We start from the raw sequence: 18721 nt of genomic DNA on the forward strand, positions 1-18721 counted from the left end.
GCTTTTAGTTTAATCTTGGTTGCTTTTGTTTTTCAGGATGTGGGCAATGAGGTTATGTCTAGTCAAGGAGTAAAAGTGAACCTGGATCAACAGAAGTTGAGGTGAACAGTTTAGAGAACTTCAGTGTCCTTAAAGCCGAGTTCAGACTGAATGATTTTAGCCCGATTTTGGCTCACCAACAGATTTTGAGAAATCTCATACAAATGCCCCAAATCACAGGCAAATCAGTGCTCGTTTACGCGAGTGACAATCACGCAGTGGGAATGAGCAAAGATGCTATTTGAGAGAATCGCAGACGAGTCGCCGACGCCCGTGAGATATTTGGCATGCTAAATATCTGGACCTTTCGGTGATTCAAAATCCTGCTGCGTGAAGTGTGTTCTGACTGAAAACTACATCAGCGATGACCGACAGCCAATGAGTGAGCAAGATACAGAGCAGCGGGGAGTTCGGGGAGGAGTTATAGACCATAATATCAGCAATCATGGCTTCGTTTCAGAAAAAGGCTTTCATCTCGGTCTATTTGGACCCATGAAATGGAAGAAAAATTTGTAGAAATTTGTCAGTAGCACCCGTGTCTGTTTGACGTTTCAGCTGAGCTATCTCTCATGTGAGAACTCCGGTCTTGCACGCGTGATATCACGTTGTTTCCTGGTCACATCTCGCATGTGTTTGGTTGTGAAATGCAATTTGCGTGCCAGACAGAGTTGTCGGCGATTCTTCCTATTGTAAAGTCATGCAGTGTGAAAGCTTCTGACGCTGACTGAATGCTGGCCAAGATAGTCATGCAATGTGAAAAGAACAGTGACCCGACTATGAACATCTTGCAGTCTGAACTCGGCTTTAGCCTGTTTTTTTTAACAACCTATTTCTAAAATAATAAACTTGTATGTTAAGTCCTCTAATTCTTGATGGTTTCGGTGATTTTAACACAGTTTGTAAATTTTCATATGTCCACTGTGGTACTCGGAGGATCTCTGTAGACAATACTGTGGTTTGTAGGATATGATGGCCAGGTGTAATCAGCACCTTGGGTGTGAATTTATTTTCATTGATGAAAGTGTTTATTATCAATTATTATTTATCTCTATTTACCTCTTATCTATTCTCAAAGCGATAGTTTACCCAAAAATAAAACTCTGTTGCAAAACTGTATAACTTCCTTTCTTCTGTAGAACACAAAATGTGATGTTTGAAAGAAGGTGGGTAACCAAAAAGTCTGGCCTAAAAAAAATGCTAAAACATTACTCAAAATATTGTCTTTAGTTTGAAATGACTTGAAGGTGAGAAAATTATGATGATGAGAATTTTAACTTTTGGGTAAACTATCCCTTTAATGTTCTTCAGGAACAGTGTTCCTCTCTCGAAATATTGTCATCCTGTTAAAGAATGTAAAGCAATGGAAATGAAATGAAGTTACCTAAGTAATTATAGTGAATGCTATTATTTAGCCTTTTCCTTACACCAACTGAATAATTATTTTGATTTTTGTTTTTTAGAATCAAGCAGACACAAAACCAAGAAAGCACACACAATAACAAGAAGCAAGACCTTTCCAAGCAACAATATATCCATGATGATGATGATGATGATGATGATGATGATTACTCCACTGTCCAAGAATCCAAGCTTAGTCAGCAAATGGCTACTGAATGCTCTTTTAAACATCTTACATCGCCTACTCTTCTTTCGAGCACTGGAACATCAGCTTTGGCCAAGCCTCAGACAGATGTGAAGGACATATACAGTATGGCACATGATGACCTACCAGGCCTACTGAGACCAAGCCTTCCTTCTATAACAGAAGTTTCCATTTCTCCCTATGCCTGCTTCTATGGGACCCGTAATGCTGTCACCAAAGAAGGCTGGCTAGATAAACTCTCTCCTCAAGGGTAAGGACCACGCAGGCATTTTTTAAGGATTATTCTTGAGAATACTGTAAGTCAAGTACTTAAGCACATAAATGTTAAGGAATAGTTCACCCAAAAATGTTATTTTATATTTTGAACACAGAAGATGCACTTCATGCAGCTCTTTGCCATTCAGTTCACATTACCTCATGACCATGAAAGTAGTCTGCATGACTCATACACTATATTTCATATATTTCACTATATTTAAAACACACAAAAGCAGGAAACTTACTTCACATTGCAGTGAGCTGACTGCATTGTGCCCAAACCTTTAAAGCTTTAATCTACTGTAATTCTTATGACACAATACATATTTCACATTTAGCAGCATTGATTACTAAATGCTCCAGTTCTAAGAACAGAACAACTGTTTTCAACATAGGTTATATTCAGTTTCTTGAGCTGCAAATCAGCATATTAGAATGATTTCTAAAGGGTTGTGTGATACTGAAGTCTGAAGAAATGGATGCTGAAAATTCAGCTTTGCATCACAAGAATAAATGTTATTTAAAAATATATTCAAATAGCAAACAATGATTTTAAATTATAGTAATATGTTGCATATTACTGTTTATAATTTATTTTTTTATCAAATAAATGCTGTCTTGATGGGCAAAAGAGACGTCTTTTAAAAACATGAACAAATCTTGCTGACCCCAAATATGAATCATTTTTGAAAGCAAGTGTACAAAGCTTCAGTAGAGTTGGGCATTAACTTACAGCATATTTCACACTTTATTTTCATATCAGTTTCTATACATGCTAAACCAACTTGTGAAACTGGCCTTCCTGTTTCAGTTTTTTTTTTCTCTTCTTCCTTTTTCATGATGCTTTATTTTGCTAGTTGAAACACCACTGTGCCAGTTGAGTGGCTGCACTGGCCAAATGTATTCATTTTGTTTAAAATTGTCCTGATAATAAACCCTCACTGATAATCAGTTTAATATTGTGAAATGAATAATGATGTGTTTTGACTTTTGACAACATGACAATTTATTTTGTATTTGTAGGAACTGTGTCTTTCAGAGAAGATGGGTGAAGCTTGAAGGAGGAAATCTCACTTACTACAGCAGCGATAAGGTGACACGCACACACACACGCAAGCACACACACACACACACACACACACACACACACACACACACACACACACACACACACACACATTCACAAATGAAAACCATGAAAACCTTTAACAATGCGTGCAAACAAACAAAAGTACAGATTAAAAGCAAAAAAAAAAAAAAGTGAACAAAGAAAAAACGTAAAGCAGCCTGCAGCAATTAGGCTATTGTAGAACGTAGCCTACACTTAACTTTTAAACTTTTAAACTGTCAGCAAATCTTTTTTGCTTTTTTTTCACATGTTCTTGTTAAGAAATACGGGCATGTAAACATAATCGGGGGAAAGTCGTCTCCTTAGTCTGTTAACAATAATGCTGGCCGCGGAGAAAACGCGCTCTGACGGCACAGACGTTGTCGGGACTCACAATAACGGTGTGCTAAGCGAATATGTTTTGTGAAGCGCTTCGTGTTTTCGTTTCACCACTGAATGGGATCCTCATCTGGTGGAATACATGGTTCCAGCAAGAACTGTTCCCACTCGTCTCGGCTGGACTCTCTGTAATCATCGCTGAAGAACTGGCTCAGCCTTTTCCGACGAGTGGGCATTGCATCCTCTTCATCGTTGGTTACGCACCACTCGCATCAAGGAAAATGTTCTGATAATGTTCAAAAAAGTTTTTTTTCTTACTTCTCTCATGTTTTCATCGCGAAACCTGAGATGTTTGTGCCGAGGGTCTATGGCAGACAAGAGAAGAGGAGTTTTCACTGCATTCTCCAAGTTAGCAGTGTTTATTCGTTGCTTGAGAGATGCCACAACAATGTGCTGCAAATCCATTTATCCTTTGCTGAAATTTCCGCGTCTTTATGGAGAGAGCGAGTCATTGTTACTTAGCAACGGCAGACGCCTCGGGAGCGCTTCTGCCCGAGCGCCTTGGAAAGAAGGAGAAAGCAGCGCACCTAGCGTTTTCCACGTGTTTTTAGGCGTGATATGTGAACGGCCCCGTATTCATTCATTAATTATTTTTTGCTTGCATACATCTTCAAATATGCCGTAGAGAATCACAGAAAGTGACCAAATTAGGTTTTATTGTGAACTTTTTTTTTGCAAAATTCGAATATCATTTTTATTTATTGAATAATTAGAGCAGAACAAATATTCGAATGTTCGACTATCCGTGCACACCCCTAGTTTAAAGTATCTCAGAGCGTCCTAACTGCTGCAAATCCCTCTATTAACTTCCACTTCCAGTGGGATAAACCTAAAATGTTCTTCCATAGTTGTCGACAGTCAACCACTCTTTTTGCAGATATAGTATTATTATCACAGTTGGACAGAAACAGCACTGGTTGCTGGAGCAGGTGATATCATCAGTGTAAAACAGAGGGGGTAGAGGACGCTGTAATAGAGACGGAGGAGGGAGCATTGGGTGAACCTGCGTGTACCATGCTTTTGTCTTTCTTTTAGCCCTTTAAGCCTAATCAAAAGAGAAACATCAGTGGAGCGGCCTGTTATAGCTTTCAAACATACCAGTCACTCTTTCCCTTTCAAGCTCCTGTTTACTTGTTGGCATATAATTGTGAGATATTATTACAATTTAAAGTAACTGTTTTCTGTTTTAACGTATTTATTATTATTATTTTTTATGTAATTGATCCTTCAGAATTCATTCTTATATGCTTATTTGCTGCTTGAGTAACATGTCTTATTATTATCAATGTTCATTTTTATGGAAACAGCTATTTGCTTATTAGCATGCCTATTATTAACATATTGGCTGTTTATTAGTACTTATAAAGCACATACTCTACATGACCATAATGTACATCCCTAATTAAACTTAACAACTACCTTACTAACTATTAATAAACAGCAAATTAGGAGTTTATTAAGGAAAAAGTCATAGTTAATGGTTTGTTAAAAGCAAGAATTAAACCTTAAAATAAAGTGTGACCAAAAATTGCATTCCCCCTAAACATTTGAATGAAACTGCAAATATATCTTGTAAATACAGTTAGGTCCATTTATTTGGACAATGACACAATTTTCATAATTTTGGCTGTGTATGCCACCAGAATTAAAATGAAGCAATCAAGATGAAATTGAAGTTCAGACTTTAAGCTTTAATTCAAGGGGTTGAACAAAATATAACATAAAATGCTTAGGAATTACAACCATTTTTATATACTGTCTCCCCATTTTCAGGGACTCAAATGTAATTGGACAAATAAATGTAATCATAAAGAAATGGTTATTTTTTTTATATTTTGTTGAGAATCCTTTGCAGGAAATGACTGCCTTAAATGTGCAGTAGGAGATCTTGGAAAATGATAACTTTAGCCGGATAGCACTGAAAGCGAACATCCCACCCTCCCTGCAAATCACTGTCCAAAGCCACGCCCCCTGAAGGCATAAACATGAACAGATCCGATGACCAGATACAACATTACTACAATACATCATGTGTCATTCAATAGTGAGAAAACTTTATACAGTTAGTAAAAGTACTACAAAACCAGGGAGGAAAGTGCTGAAAGAAAAAATGTGCTGATGACGTATCCTGTCTGAACCATCCCTGTGCGCAGAGGTATTCAAATACATATGTTGTCAGGCAGGTAGAGTCAATAAAAACACTCTGAATGAGCGTTTTGGTTGGACAAACATTTCTTGGTCCTACGCCTTCTACGGAATATGCAAATACATATAAATACATATAGACCACTTCAACCAGCATGACAAAAAGATTTTCAGAAGACAATCACCTATTGCCTATAAGTCTGGAACTAATGGACATCACCAGAGACTGGGTTTTCTTTCTTTGTGATGCTTTGCCAGGCCTTTACTGCAGCTGACGAAAGGTGTTGTGTGTTTGTGGGTCTCTCTGCCTTCAGTTTTGACTTCAGCAAGTGAAATGCATGCTCAATCAGGTTGAGATCAGGAGATTGACTTGGCCATTGCTGAATAATCCACTTTTTTACCTTCAAAAACTCCTGGGTTGCTTTTGCTATATATTTTGAGTGACTCCATTTGTACTATTGTAATTGCCTATCACAGCTATGCTGATGATACCCAGATTTACCTAGCCTTATCTCCAAATGACTACAGCCCCATTGACTCCCTCTGCCAATGCATTGATAAAATTAATAGTTGGATGTGCCAGAACTTCAGTTAAACAAGGAAAAAACTGAAGTCATTGCATTTGGAAACAAAAATAAAGTTTTCAAGGTGAATGCATACCTTGACTCTAGGGGTCAAACAACTAAAAATCAAGTCAGGAATCCTGGTGTGATTCTGGAGACAGACCTTAGTTTCAGTAATCATGTCAAAGCAGTAACTAAATCAGCATACTATCATTTAAAAAATATAGCAAGAATTAGATGTTTTGTTTCCAGCCAAGACTTGGAGAAACTAGTTCATGCCTTTATCACCAGCAGGGTGGACTATTGTAATGGGCTCCTCACCGGCCTTCCCAAAAAGACCATTAGACAGCTGCAGCTCATCCAGAATAGAACCAGAAAATCTGAGCATATCACACCAGTCCTCGGGTCCTCACACTGGCTTTCAGTTACATTTAGGATTGATTTTAATAGTTAGTAAGCTAGTTTTACAAACAAAAAGTGTCTTAGAAAATTTAAATCTACATATTGTTTTCTGTGAGTGAGTGAGTAAACAAGATGATTTTCACATCATTTAGAAATAACAATTCTAGGCTACAAGCTCCAGTTCTCAAAATTCCCGGGAACCAATGTTCTGTATGTGTTTTATGGCCTTATTCAAGTTTTTTTAACATTTTTAGTTTTTCAGTAACCACGCATAACATTTTTTTTTCTCAAAAACACAATCATGTACATACATGCTACTCACATATTATTATAGCCAAGTTTGTGCTGATTACAGTGAGACTAGACTTTAGCCATTTAGATGTGTATAAGAAACTGAAAAAAGCACAAATGTCAGGGCATGGCAAAACTTCTCCAGGCCCTAAAAATACCCTTAGACTCCAGAGGGTTAAAGTACTTTTACTTGTATATAAGTCACTAAATGATCTAGGAACGAAATATATTACAGATATTCTCACTGAATATAAACCTAACAGAGCACTCAGATCACTAGGATCGAGTCAGTTAGAAATACCAAGGGTAATACCAGAAGAGATCAGATGTGCTAAAACATTAGTCACATTTAAATCTAGACATAAAACTCATCTGTTTAGCTGTGCATTTATTGAATGAGCACTGTGCAATGTCCGAACTGATTGCACTATATTTTCAAGTTTTTTTTCTTTTTAAATGTAAAATCATTTTCTGTTTTAAATTCATTTTAAATAAGTAATTTTTTTTTTTAATTTTAAAAGTTTTAAAATTGCTTGTTTTATTCTTGTCATTATTTTTTCTTCATTATTATTTTACTTTCTTTTATGTAAAGCACTTTGAATTACCATTGTGTACGAAATGTGCTATATAAATAAACTTGCATTGCCTTGCCTTGCCTATACCCTATTAGAGTCCTGCTGAGCCTGGCCACGTGTCCGACAGCTTATCAGAATTACCGGCCCAAGCCCGACCCGAGTCCGACCCGGGGCTTGGTTTGCACCTGCGGTGAACCCTCTTTAATTGCTCTTGTAAAGTCTTCTCTCTTTTTTTTTTTTTTTTTTATTAGAGATTTTCAAATAATACAAACAACCGAGACAGAAACAATCAAATAAACAGACAAACAAACAAACCCCAAGTGCTGCAATTTAAATAAAATGTACAAGTGTATCTGTTAACAAAAAACATAATAAATCAAAACAGAAGAAGCCAAAAATCTCTAAAAATAAAATTTCAAATTTTGTGTAGGAAGGATTGGAGAGGTTCCCAAAGTTTCCTGAATTTGTCCTGTTTGTGGTTGAGGTCATAAGTTAATTTCTCCAAAGGAAGAAAGGTTGACAGCTGAGAAATCCACATGGAAATTGTAGGGATCTGAGATGTAGACCATTTTAGTAATATAAATTTCTTAGCCAGAAATATGAGGGTAGTAAACAGAGATTTGAGGTCCGAGTCAAAAAGGTCTTTAGGAATGTCATTCAACAAAAAAAGTGAGGGGGATAAAATAAAACGTTTCCCTGTTATCTCCTGGATTGCAGAGTGGACCCCTCTCCAAAATGGTTGGATGTGAACACAAGACCAAAATACATGAAAGAATGTGCCCTTACAAGCTTTGCATTTAAAACAGAGGTCGGAACAACCTGGGAACATTTTATGCAGTCGAACAGGTGTAAAATAAATTCTGTGGAAAAATTTGAAATTTTGTTCATGTATGGAAATTGAGGTACATTTTGGAAAGATACCATCGCAGATCTTGGTCCAATTTTCAGAATTAAACAGAACTCCTAGGTCCCGTTCCCATAGTGGTTTCAAAGAATCATACACTGAAGAATCAGAATGAGTTAATAAGGCAGTAAAGTCTTCTCTTGGTTGTAGACTTTGACAATGACACACCTACCTCCTGGAGAGTGTTCCTCTCTTGGCTGAATGTTGTGAAAGGGTTACCACAAAGATGATTCTCCAATCATCCACCACTGTTGTCCTTCATGGATGTCCAGGCCTTCTTATGTTGCTGAGCTCACCAGTGCATTCTTTTTTCTCAGAATGTACCACACTGTTGATTTGGTCACTCTGAATGTTCCTGCTATTTCTCTGATGGAACTAACAATTGTCTGTTTCACCTGCATGGAGAGATCCTTTGACCGCATGATGTGGGTTCACAGCAACAGCCTCCAAATGCAAATGGCACGTTTAGAATCAACTCTAGAACTTTTATCTGCTTAGTTGATGTAGAAATAACAAAGTAAAAGCCTACACCTCTCCATGAGCTTTTGAGTCAACTGTCCAATTACTTATGTATTTTTGTTTTAAAATAGGGAGCTACATATTAAAGAGCTTTAATCATTTAACCTTTACTTAAATTTTGATTTGAATACTCTCAAATTTAAGATCAGAGGGTGCACTTTAAGCCTGTATTCATTATATAACTGTACTTTAATATGTTTCGGTCAGCAGCTTAAATAATAAAAATTGTGCCTGTGTCCAAATATATATGGCCTTAACTCTATATCTTGCCAAGAGAAACAAGTTTGTCAAAACTTGCTAAAATAATGACACTTAATTTAAGGAATTATGGAAACATATTTTCCATCGTCAGTATCCACTTCATCACATTTAAAAGGCTGATTTAGCGGTAGCATTTAGCAATAAGTGCATAGTAAGCACAAGCTCCCTGGGTATGGAAGGCATTTTCTGCCAAATTTAAATAAATAAATGAAATGATTAAAATTAAAATTAAAACCAGATTAACGATTTCATTACAGAAAACTGTACGCAAAATATGTGACAAAATTGTTTCAACCACCATTCAACTCATGCACACGAGACTTCGACGACTGTCTCTAGCGCCGTTACTTGAATAAGCCACACCCACTCATTAACATATAATTTGCATGCAGGTTGTCTTTGAAAATGAAAACGAAAATGAAAACAGTGAAATAAAAGAGGAATTAAAATGACAAGTAAAATTTACATTTAAATTTGAATTGTGTCACTATTATTGCGTGAGCGTTAATAAAGAGCTTTGTAAAAACTGTATGTGTAGTTTCTTTTTCACGTTTGGCTTTTCATTTTAATATTGGCAGTCTTGCCTCGAGACTGTATTGAAAATGAAATGTGAAATCACCAATTGCATTTTATTTTTCAATTTGACAGGTATGTCACCGTGAAAATGAAATCATTTAATTTCATTCTCAATTTTGTCACATATTTCGCGTACAGTTTTCTGTAATGAAATCGTTAATCTGGTTTTAATTTTAATTTTAATCATTTCATTTATTTATTTAAATTTGGCAGAAAATGCCTTCCATACCTGGGTTCCATGGGTCTTCTAAATTAAGAGCTTCTCTGCGATGACATTATGCATTAGGAGTTAATGGTGACTTTTGCATCCATAACTAAATGTTTTGTGTGAGTGGGAGCCTCAATGAAGCTCTGCTGTGGTGATTTGTGCAGTTGCCCGGACATTAAATAGTTGGTCCTCATAGCAGTTTTTATTGCTCTTAAGTTTGTTTGCTTGGTGGTTGTTTACTGGTTCCTTCTATATAATAAAAATAAAGCAAGCAACAGAATTTGCCTTAACAAGCATAGCTTATCAAGAATACTAAGGAAAGTTTCAAAGAAAGTCTCCTCCAACTTATAGTCCTCAGCGGGGACATTCTCTCCTTAGTCTCTTTACTGATTGAAATGGTTAATCTCATTCACTGCTCGCTTCTTGACATCACAATAATGATGTCATCAATCAGAGACCTCCTTAAGCGTGGGAGAGAGGCAAGCAAGGCACTCCCACTGGATCTCTGTAGGACCCTCGGGGACAGAGAGGCATGGTCTCCCCAAACTTACCTGATGTTTCATCAACCTTGCGACCAGGTCTGTGATGTCTAGGGATCCAAGTAACACTTTCATGAGTTTTAGTTTGTATGTGTGAGTGAGAGAGGTTTAGAGTATTACCTGTCAGTAGGCAGGGTGTGTGGCGATGTTTGGATTGGGATCAGTTACCTTGTATCTGAAGTACAACTGTGTGAAAATCCAGAAAAGCTCAAAAGTCTCCTGGGAGCGCCAGTGGAAAGCTTTCTCACCACCAACCCCTGGGTTTTGATGGTTGTAGTCCATCTAACTTAGAGCAAAAGTGAGCTTCCCATGTTCTGCAATGTATACACTCCTTGTCAAATTGAGGCTTATGCTCACCAAGGCTGCATTTATTTGATCAAAATACAGTAAAACAGTAATACTGTGAAATATTACACTACAGTTTAAAATAACTGTTTTCTACTTTAATATATATTAAAATGTAACTGAAGATTTTTACACATTTCTTTTCAGTTTTCTATTTATCAAATAATCCCACATGACAGTTTTTACAAAAATATTATGCAGCAAAAAATAGAAACAGTATTAACAAACAGTACTTATAATTGATCACCAACATTAATTGATAATAACTGAGTATCAAATCAGCGTATTTGAAAGAAATCTCAAAGATCATGTGACACTGAAGACTGGAGAAATGGCTGGAGTATTACATTACAGTAATACATTAGATAATAGTAATACAATTGCATTTTTAAATGTATTAAAATAGAAAAGAGCTTTCAAGACTTCTTTCAAGGACAATAAAAAAATCTTAATTATTTCAGATTTTTGACGGTAGCGTAGAATCTTCTAGAATGCTACATTCCACTGTCTGCTTTTGGCTAGTGTAGGATGTTGCAAAAAATGCAAATGCATCATGCACACCATTCATTTACAAGTCATTTTCCACACTCAAGTGCATTAGCTGCCCTGTGCCAGCTGGTGTCCCCATGGCTCCACTGCAGAACTAAACCAGTGCTGGTAAAAACAAAAGCTAATGGCATTATAGGCACTCTCTGGTTCTCTCTGAACGAATGCAGACTTCATCAGTCAACTCTATCGCACATTCGGATGTATGTGTTCATGAACATCAAAGTGCATATATAGAACAACTGCTGTGAGTGTGACACGTCGTCACAGATTTGTGCAAGCCAGACAAATAAATCCTGCTATAAACTTTTTGTGCATCAAATGTCTTTGTTATATGTGTGTTTGTATAAGCACACACCAAAGTGCTTAAACCATCTCTAAACTCTTAATGGATGCGCTTGCGTTTGCACATGTACTCTTAAGCCCCCTTCATCAGTCCGACCCTGAAAATTGTAATTATAATGAATAATTAATGCCAGCTTACAGAGCTCCTCATTATTGCCACTTAGCTTCCTATAAACATGCACACCTCTTCACTTTTATCCCTCTTTCCTCTCATCTACTGCTGTCCAGATTTTAGACAGAGGAAGTCTCATTAATATGCCTGCGAGTTGGCAGTGGGAAGGATGCAGAATTGGAGAGAGTGAGCAAGGAATGAAATCCCGGAGAGAGGTGTTGGCTGCCCCCTACCATAATTAGGGTTAGCTGAAGCCATCGTTGTTAACATGCTGCCTTAATTTGAGGAGATGGTGCTCTCTCTGACCCCTCTTTCTCTCTCTTTTTTCCTCGCAATCTTACACTCTCTCCGCTTTGTGAGGTTCTCTTCCTTGATCCCTTGGTTCTTCACTCATTCTCTCTCTATCAAGCAATCCCCAAGCTATCATATCCCTCTCTTTCTCATTCTCTCTACTTTCTCGCTTTCTCTCCCTCATCGGCTCTCTTACTGTCTATCTTTGGAATTACCTCTTCCATTTGCGGCAGCTGAGGAGGGGGTCCCTCACTAAATCTTCTCTTCTATTTCTGTATGGACAAGTTCTAGAAATAGTGCAAGGTCATCATAATAATTAACAGCCAACTGAAATGGACAAATTAATCTTTTCTTTTTTTCCCCTTGCCTTTTCCCCCTGTCCTTGCCGTTCACTCTAGCCTTATTCCTAAACCCAGTGAACTACATCACTTCTTACGGTCAACATAGGCAGCTCTTTTCTAGGGCATTCTAACTGAAGTGAAACCTCATAACCAAGTGTTTTGGAATGACCTACACAGGTGAAATTTATGGATTATACAAATAAACACTCTATGGGCCAGATTTACTAGCAACTTGCACCAGCACAAACCTTCTTTCGACGTTAAAATAATACTGTTAGGATTTACTAAAGACGCGCAGTGGAGAATTAGCGCTAAAAAGGCATGGACAGTTTTTTTTGCACCTGATCTTATTGAATATGCATCTGTAGGAGTTTCTCTTTCAGACACAACATTTATGGGAGGAGAGTATTAAAATAAATCACCCAATGTGATTTACTACTGTTTGCGCTAGTCAGATTACTGGTATTTGCACCATTATTTAATGTCTTAAAGCAGACGGTAATTTGAGCTGCTCTTGGTAGATTGCACTGGTCATAATAGAAATAATCTGGCTGCATCTGTGTACTTTAATGTAAGCATTGTCAAAATCACCCGCAGAATGTTCCCCTCTCATCTGCACTTTTTGGGAAATTACACTCTAATGCTAATTTGCCCTTGTTTAGTAAATCTGGCCCTAAAAGTGATCATGCTTCAGTGCATAATGGAATTGCCTTCTTTGCAAAGCAATGTATGCCATGCTACCTTAATATTCAACCAAAACAGGATTGCTTAATTAAAATGTCTATCTTTTAGAACAGACTTGTCACCTATGTTGCCTAAAATGTTACCTGCGCAACAGATCTCCATTCTCCCTTTCCTCCTCCCCCTTCATTTTCAGTTCTCCACAGTGTTTGCCCTTTTCTATCCATCACAGTCTGCTGTTTCAGAGCGACTGGAGTGCTGTGTATGAGTTCTGCAGACTAAAGGAGGTCTCACAGAGCTCTACTGCTGCTTTGGAGGCTTATGTTGGTTTGAAGCACACAGAGAGACCAAACACTGCTTTCTCTAAACAACTAGCTCTGTTTCCCTCATCTCTCCCTACAAAACATCAGACTATAAATACTGGAGTGCCGAGCCTGTTAGCTGGGGACTGGTATTAGCAATCAGGCCTGCTTGAGTGTGTGAGTGTGTGCTTGACTCAATCCCTCTTTTTTTATATATATATATATATATATATAGCAGAGGCATTATAACTGGATTGAAGTCCCTGTTGGAAACCGTGTATTAGAGTGATGTTGCAATATGTTTGTACACTATCAATCAAGTACACGATACACTATTTTTTGTTTTGTAAGCTTTTTGTTTCATTTTTTTTTTTTAACTAAGCTTTTAGAAAGAAGGACGTTTTTGAGATCATGAGAGACATAAATTCAGTCAAGTCTGTCCAGAGTTGCGACTGGTAGTTTGTAATCTGTCTGTATGTACTTTGTGCTATGAATAATTTTTCTGTCTCCCTCATTCTTTGCAGGAGATGTACTCGAAGGGCCTGATACCCATTTCGACAGTAAAACAAGTTCGTGCTCTTGGTGAGAATAAGTTTGAGGTGGTCACGTCTGCAAGAACCTTTGTGTTTCGGGCAGAGAAAGAAGGTGAGCCTCTTTGCTTTTCTGTCTGTCTCACGTTTCGATCCCTCTCTGCTAATCTCTTTTAAACCAATTCACTCCCACTCTCACTCTTGATCTTTTTTCATCTTTTGAATCTTATTTTTATCGCTTTACAATCTCTGCTATAAGATAAGATTTTCTGAGTAGATCTTCCACACTGAATCAGAGCGAGTGAAAGAGAGAGGCGAAGCCAGCCAGGCTCAAGAAGATCACAATATTATGACATAAACCTGAAACACCCGAGATGATGATGATGATGATGATGATGGTGACAGCTGTGGATTTAATATGTACAGTAAACACACTGTTGGTGTATATAGTTGCCACACCATTGCCTGTGTATTTAATGGGATATTTTTCTTAATATTCATTACTAAGCTGCAATGATAGCCTGATTTAAAGACTGTGAAAAGGCTGATTATGTTTTTAATGGAGAGACTCGTGGTGTTTAAGGGGTATTCTGATACTTTAGCTGCAACTCAAGATCAATGTAAAACTGTTTCAGCATTTATTGGCTCTGAAGGTTATACTAGTCGTGATTTATTGAGAGTTTTACTTTAATAATATAGCTAGTTCATTAATAATAGCATTTTAGCATGATTCTGTGCTATTTTTTGGTGAATATATTTGTAGTTTTGTGTGCCGTGAATCTTTAAGTACTTTCTGTGGCCACTGTATGTCTGCAGACCTAAGTATATCATATATATTGTCATTATTAGTAAATGGAGCAACTTGACTTTCTCATTGCCATTAAGACTTTTCGGACATCTTGCAGTAAAATGAACAATGTAAGGTTGAGGAGTTCACCATGAGCCAGTCAATAACCATGTTATTGACACAGCCTGTACTTTCCCCATTGCAATTACTGTAGTAAATCTGAGGCTAATAGCACTGCTGTGTGCCATAGTGTCCCAGAAAATCAGCAAATAATGGCCTCCTCAGTACCTACTTTATCTCCAGCTGTTGTGTAATGACCTCTGACCCATGGTAAGTAAATTACTCTGAGGGAAGTCAGTTTAGGCATGCATTTAACTGTACTTTCCACCATCAAAAAATAAATAAAAAATCTGATACAGAGAGAGAGCAGAGCGCTGGTCCAATCTGCTCATGCATCTTTAAACAGCTTTATAGCAGTCTGAAAGAGTCATCAATCTTAAGATAAACACAAGCGAGGAGGAGAGAGAGAATGAGTGAGAGAATGAAAGCGCTGGAAGTGGGTGGTCATGGGATGAGCACAAAAGATAAGAATGAGAATTAGTGCTAGAGATCGAGCACACTGGGATCATTTAGATGAGAGAGTGTGTGAGTGAGCAAACATTCATGGCTGTGTACTCTTTCTGGGGCAGTCTTCAGCTGTGCAGGCCTCTTCTTTCAAATAGAGTGTAATATTTTGGGAATAACAACTTTTTCATGGATAAAGGGGAAGAATATATTTTGCAGCCACCAATATACAAGGTTTGTAACATTTAGTAATGGCAAACTGCAATTTGTAACTGTCTATGAGGATGTGTTGAAGCCATGGTCACTTTCAGTGATAACTAGGGCTGTCAAAGTAAATAAAAATTGTTTAATGTTGTTTCTCTTTTGAAGAAGTCTATATAATCTGCCATCTTTGCTCATGATGACTCGTGGGTGTTCAGTTCTGCTGTCAGTTTGTTTTGAATCAGTCACCTGAAACTAAATGTTATTTTGACACTACCATTCAAAAGCAGTTTTTGATCAATGCATCTTTGCTAAATAAAAGTATTAGTATTCTTACTGATACCAAACTGTATTGCTTATAAAAATGGGCTAACCATTCAAAAACCAGCTAAACTTTTGTCTTTGAGAACTGATATTAATCAATTAAAAAAATAGAGAAAATGTTCTTAATGGATTTAATCATATTTATAAATATTCATAAACCCATATGGAATATTTAACAAAAGTAAAGTTATTTATACTTTTTTTATGGTGTTAATTAATTATCACCTACGAGTGAAGGTCGCAAGCAGCAGTCTTGCAAAGCAGCTTTACACATGTCCATAAAGTGTGAGCAAAGTTGTTATATTATCTCATTATTGCAGGTTTTAATTTCAGTCTTTGCATTTCCTGGGCAGTGTGAGGAATACAGAATGAGATGTGGGAATGAGATGAGTAAAGAGCACTGTTGCCAAAAATCTACCTCCTCTTAGGTGTCTTAATTTATACATATGCAGAGCACATGTGAGTGTAATTGTTTAATCCAACATACTTACATATTGTGTTCTTTCCTTAAAATTGATTAATTAACAAATAATTAGGATTAATATGAATAATCACAATTAAAAATGTTGTCAATTGTTGTCAAATCAACCCAAGTATTAACAAAATTGAGGTAGTACATAGAATAAGTTGTATAGGTAGATATGGCCACACAATCTAAACTCAAGGAGTGAAATGTGGTTATATATCTGAAAATATACAACACTTAAATTGCACCTGAAAACTCCTTTTGCTGACTACAAGCACATTTTAGTGTTGTCCAAAAGACACTGTACGCAAAAACACTCACCTTTAATGAAATGAGTTCTTGCTCTCTCTCTCTCTCTCACCCCCCCCCATCTCTCTCTCTCTCTCTCTCTAGATGTGGCAGGTGCTGTAGACCTGCAGAGGATAAGAGTATCCAGCTGTTAATGTTTCTTGGCTAGTGTGTGTGCTTGCAATGAATTTGTGCAAGCCCCTGTAGCCCTATTTAAACACAGCACAAGAGAACCCTCACAGGCTTCCTTCCCCCATCTCACACACACATTCACAAACACACAGGCAGACACAATGCAATGAGGCACAGGGGCTTTTGCATACCTGCTTTGTTTGCAGATTTTAAAGTTTATAAAGTATAACAATAATATTAGACACTTTTTCCTTCCCTTTTATTCCCATGGCATGGCGTCTCTCCACACACACGCACGCATACCTGTACATTCACTAACGTACTTCAAACAGACTGCAGCGTTCCTCACACACACATACACACACACTATTTCTTCTTACCTCCCTCCATCTTCTGTCTTCCCTCTAAGGAGAACGTCAGGATTGGCTAGAGGTTCTCCAGTCTACTGTGAGCTCCCAGCCCTCCATTTCCCATCAGCCTCGCAAAAATAACACAAACAAGAGTGGCTACGTCGAGCTGCGTGGCCTCAAAGGAAGAGTCTACCTCAGCCTCATGGGAACCAGCTTCAGACTCTGTAAAACAGACCAGGTAGATCTATACAGTATATGCTTCTTTTTTAAAAATTGGGTCTTTTTTACATTGTTACATTTTGGATTCATACTGCTGCTGCCCACATGAGTTTAAAATAAGTAACACACCTCAGCAACCATGTCCAGGGTCTCCCAACCTGTCTATCTGTCCACCATCAAACTTCACTGTGCTAAGCCATCTATCTATCTATCTATCTATCTATCTATCTATCTATCTATCTATCTATCTATCTATCTATCTATCTATCTATCTATCTATCTATCTATCTATCTATCTATCTATCTATCTATCTATCTATCTATATCTGTCTGTCTGTCTTATTCTCCCTTTGTTTGTTCACATAATTCTGTCTGTCTAACCATCCATCTATACGTCTGTCCGTTTGTCTGCCTTCAAACTTCACAGCCCTAAGGCATTGTTTTGACCACTCTATGTCTGTCTTATCTGTTTGTCTACCTTCAAGCTTCGATCAGTCTTTCTGTTTATCTCTCTACCTTTAAACATCCATGTTTGAAGTTTGAAGGTATCTATCTCATCTGTCGGTCTCTCTGTCTGTCTGTCTTTAATATATGTTCGTGTCTATAGTACCTTCAGACTTCACAGTTAAACTTTGACCAATCTGTATGTCTGTCTGTAAGTCAATCTCTTGTCTGTCTCTGTGTAAACTCTATTTATATATATTGAAACTTTATTGCTGTGTTAATTACTAACATTTTCCTTATGCACTCTTTGTTTATGTGGATATAGTTGGATACTGATAACTGAAACTTTCACACTTCATGTTTTAAAGTATGTGACGTCTGTTTTGTGCTCCCTCCTTATGAGAATGAGCCCATATGCTGAGAGTATAGTTATTACAATGCATACACAAGCCCTGACATTTCGCATGCATGCGTATGTGATCTATGCCCAATTGGTCTCAGTTTTAAACGAGATTAAGCTGAGAATGTTATTCTGTATGAATAGGCGGCACACACGCTCACACACACTTTATCATCTCTGTTTGTCTTTCATTATTTTCCTTATTACCACAAGCAAGCATCTTTGTCTTCATTCTGCAAGGAAATTGTTTTTCGTCAGGCGATTTAGCATGCGGGAGAGAGAAAGAGAAAGAGAGCAGTGAAAATGGAAATTGATTGTATTGTTTTTGCATTAAATCCTCTCCGTGGCAATCACTCCGACAAGTGGTGAGAGAAATGGGAGGCAATGGAGGAAAAGAGGGCATGGGGGAAAGAAATGGAATGAGGGAAAGAGGAAGTGGGCAGAGAGACAAGAACAGAGGAATAACAAAAGGAGGTGAAGACAGCAGTGGCTGGTGAGGGATGAAGAAAACACAAAGGAGCATAAAGATGGAGAGAGAGGAAAAAGGTGCGGTGGTGGGTAGCTTGGTTCATGTTCAGTGAAGTGGAGTATTTAATTTAACAAGATGAACGAGCTGCCCAGGACGCTGGTTTTTTCCCCACTTCCCATCTTGGATAGGATGAA

The 18721-nt window shown here is 37.6% G+C and overlaps 1 protein-coding gene across 1 annotated transcript in view; it reads left to right on the forward strand.

Annotated features, from left to right (window-relative positions):
- The window catches only part of arap2 (ArfGAP with RhoGAP domain, ankyrin repeat and PH domain 2), a 99591-nt gene that overhangs the window by 25134 nt on the left and 55736 nt on the right, over positions 1 to 18721 (forward strand). The window contains exons 5-9 of the mRNA XM_059535474.1: positions 37 to 101; positions 1500 to 1892; positions 2924 to 2993; positions 13878 to 13998; positions 17055 to 17233. Of these exons, the coding sequence (XP_059391457.1) occupies positions 37 to 101; positions 1500 to 1892; positions 2924 to 2993; positions 13878 to 13998; positions 17055 to 17233 (828 nt within the window). The remainder of the gene's footprint in view (positions 1 to 36; positions 102 to 1499; positions 1893 to 2923; positions 2994 to 13877; positions 13999 to 17054; positions 17234 to 18721) is intronic.

Source organism: Carassius carassius, chromosome 3, assembly GCF_963082965.1.
Source record: "Carassius carassius chromosome 3, fCarCar2.1, whole genome shotgun sequence".
In the NCBI taxonomy this organism is placed as follows: domain Eukaryota; kingdom Metazoa; phylum Chordata; class Actinopteri; order Cypriniformes; family Cyprinidae; genus Carassius; species Carassius carassius.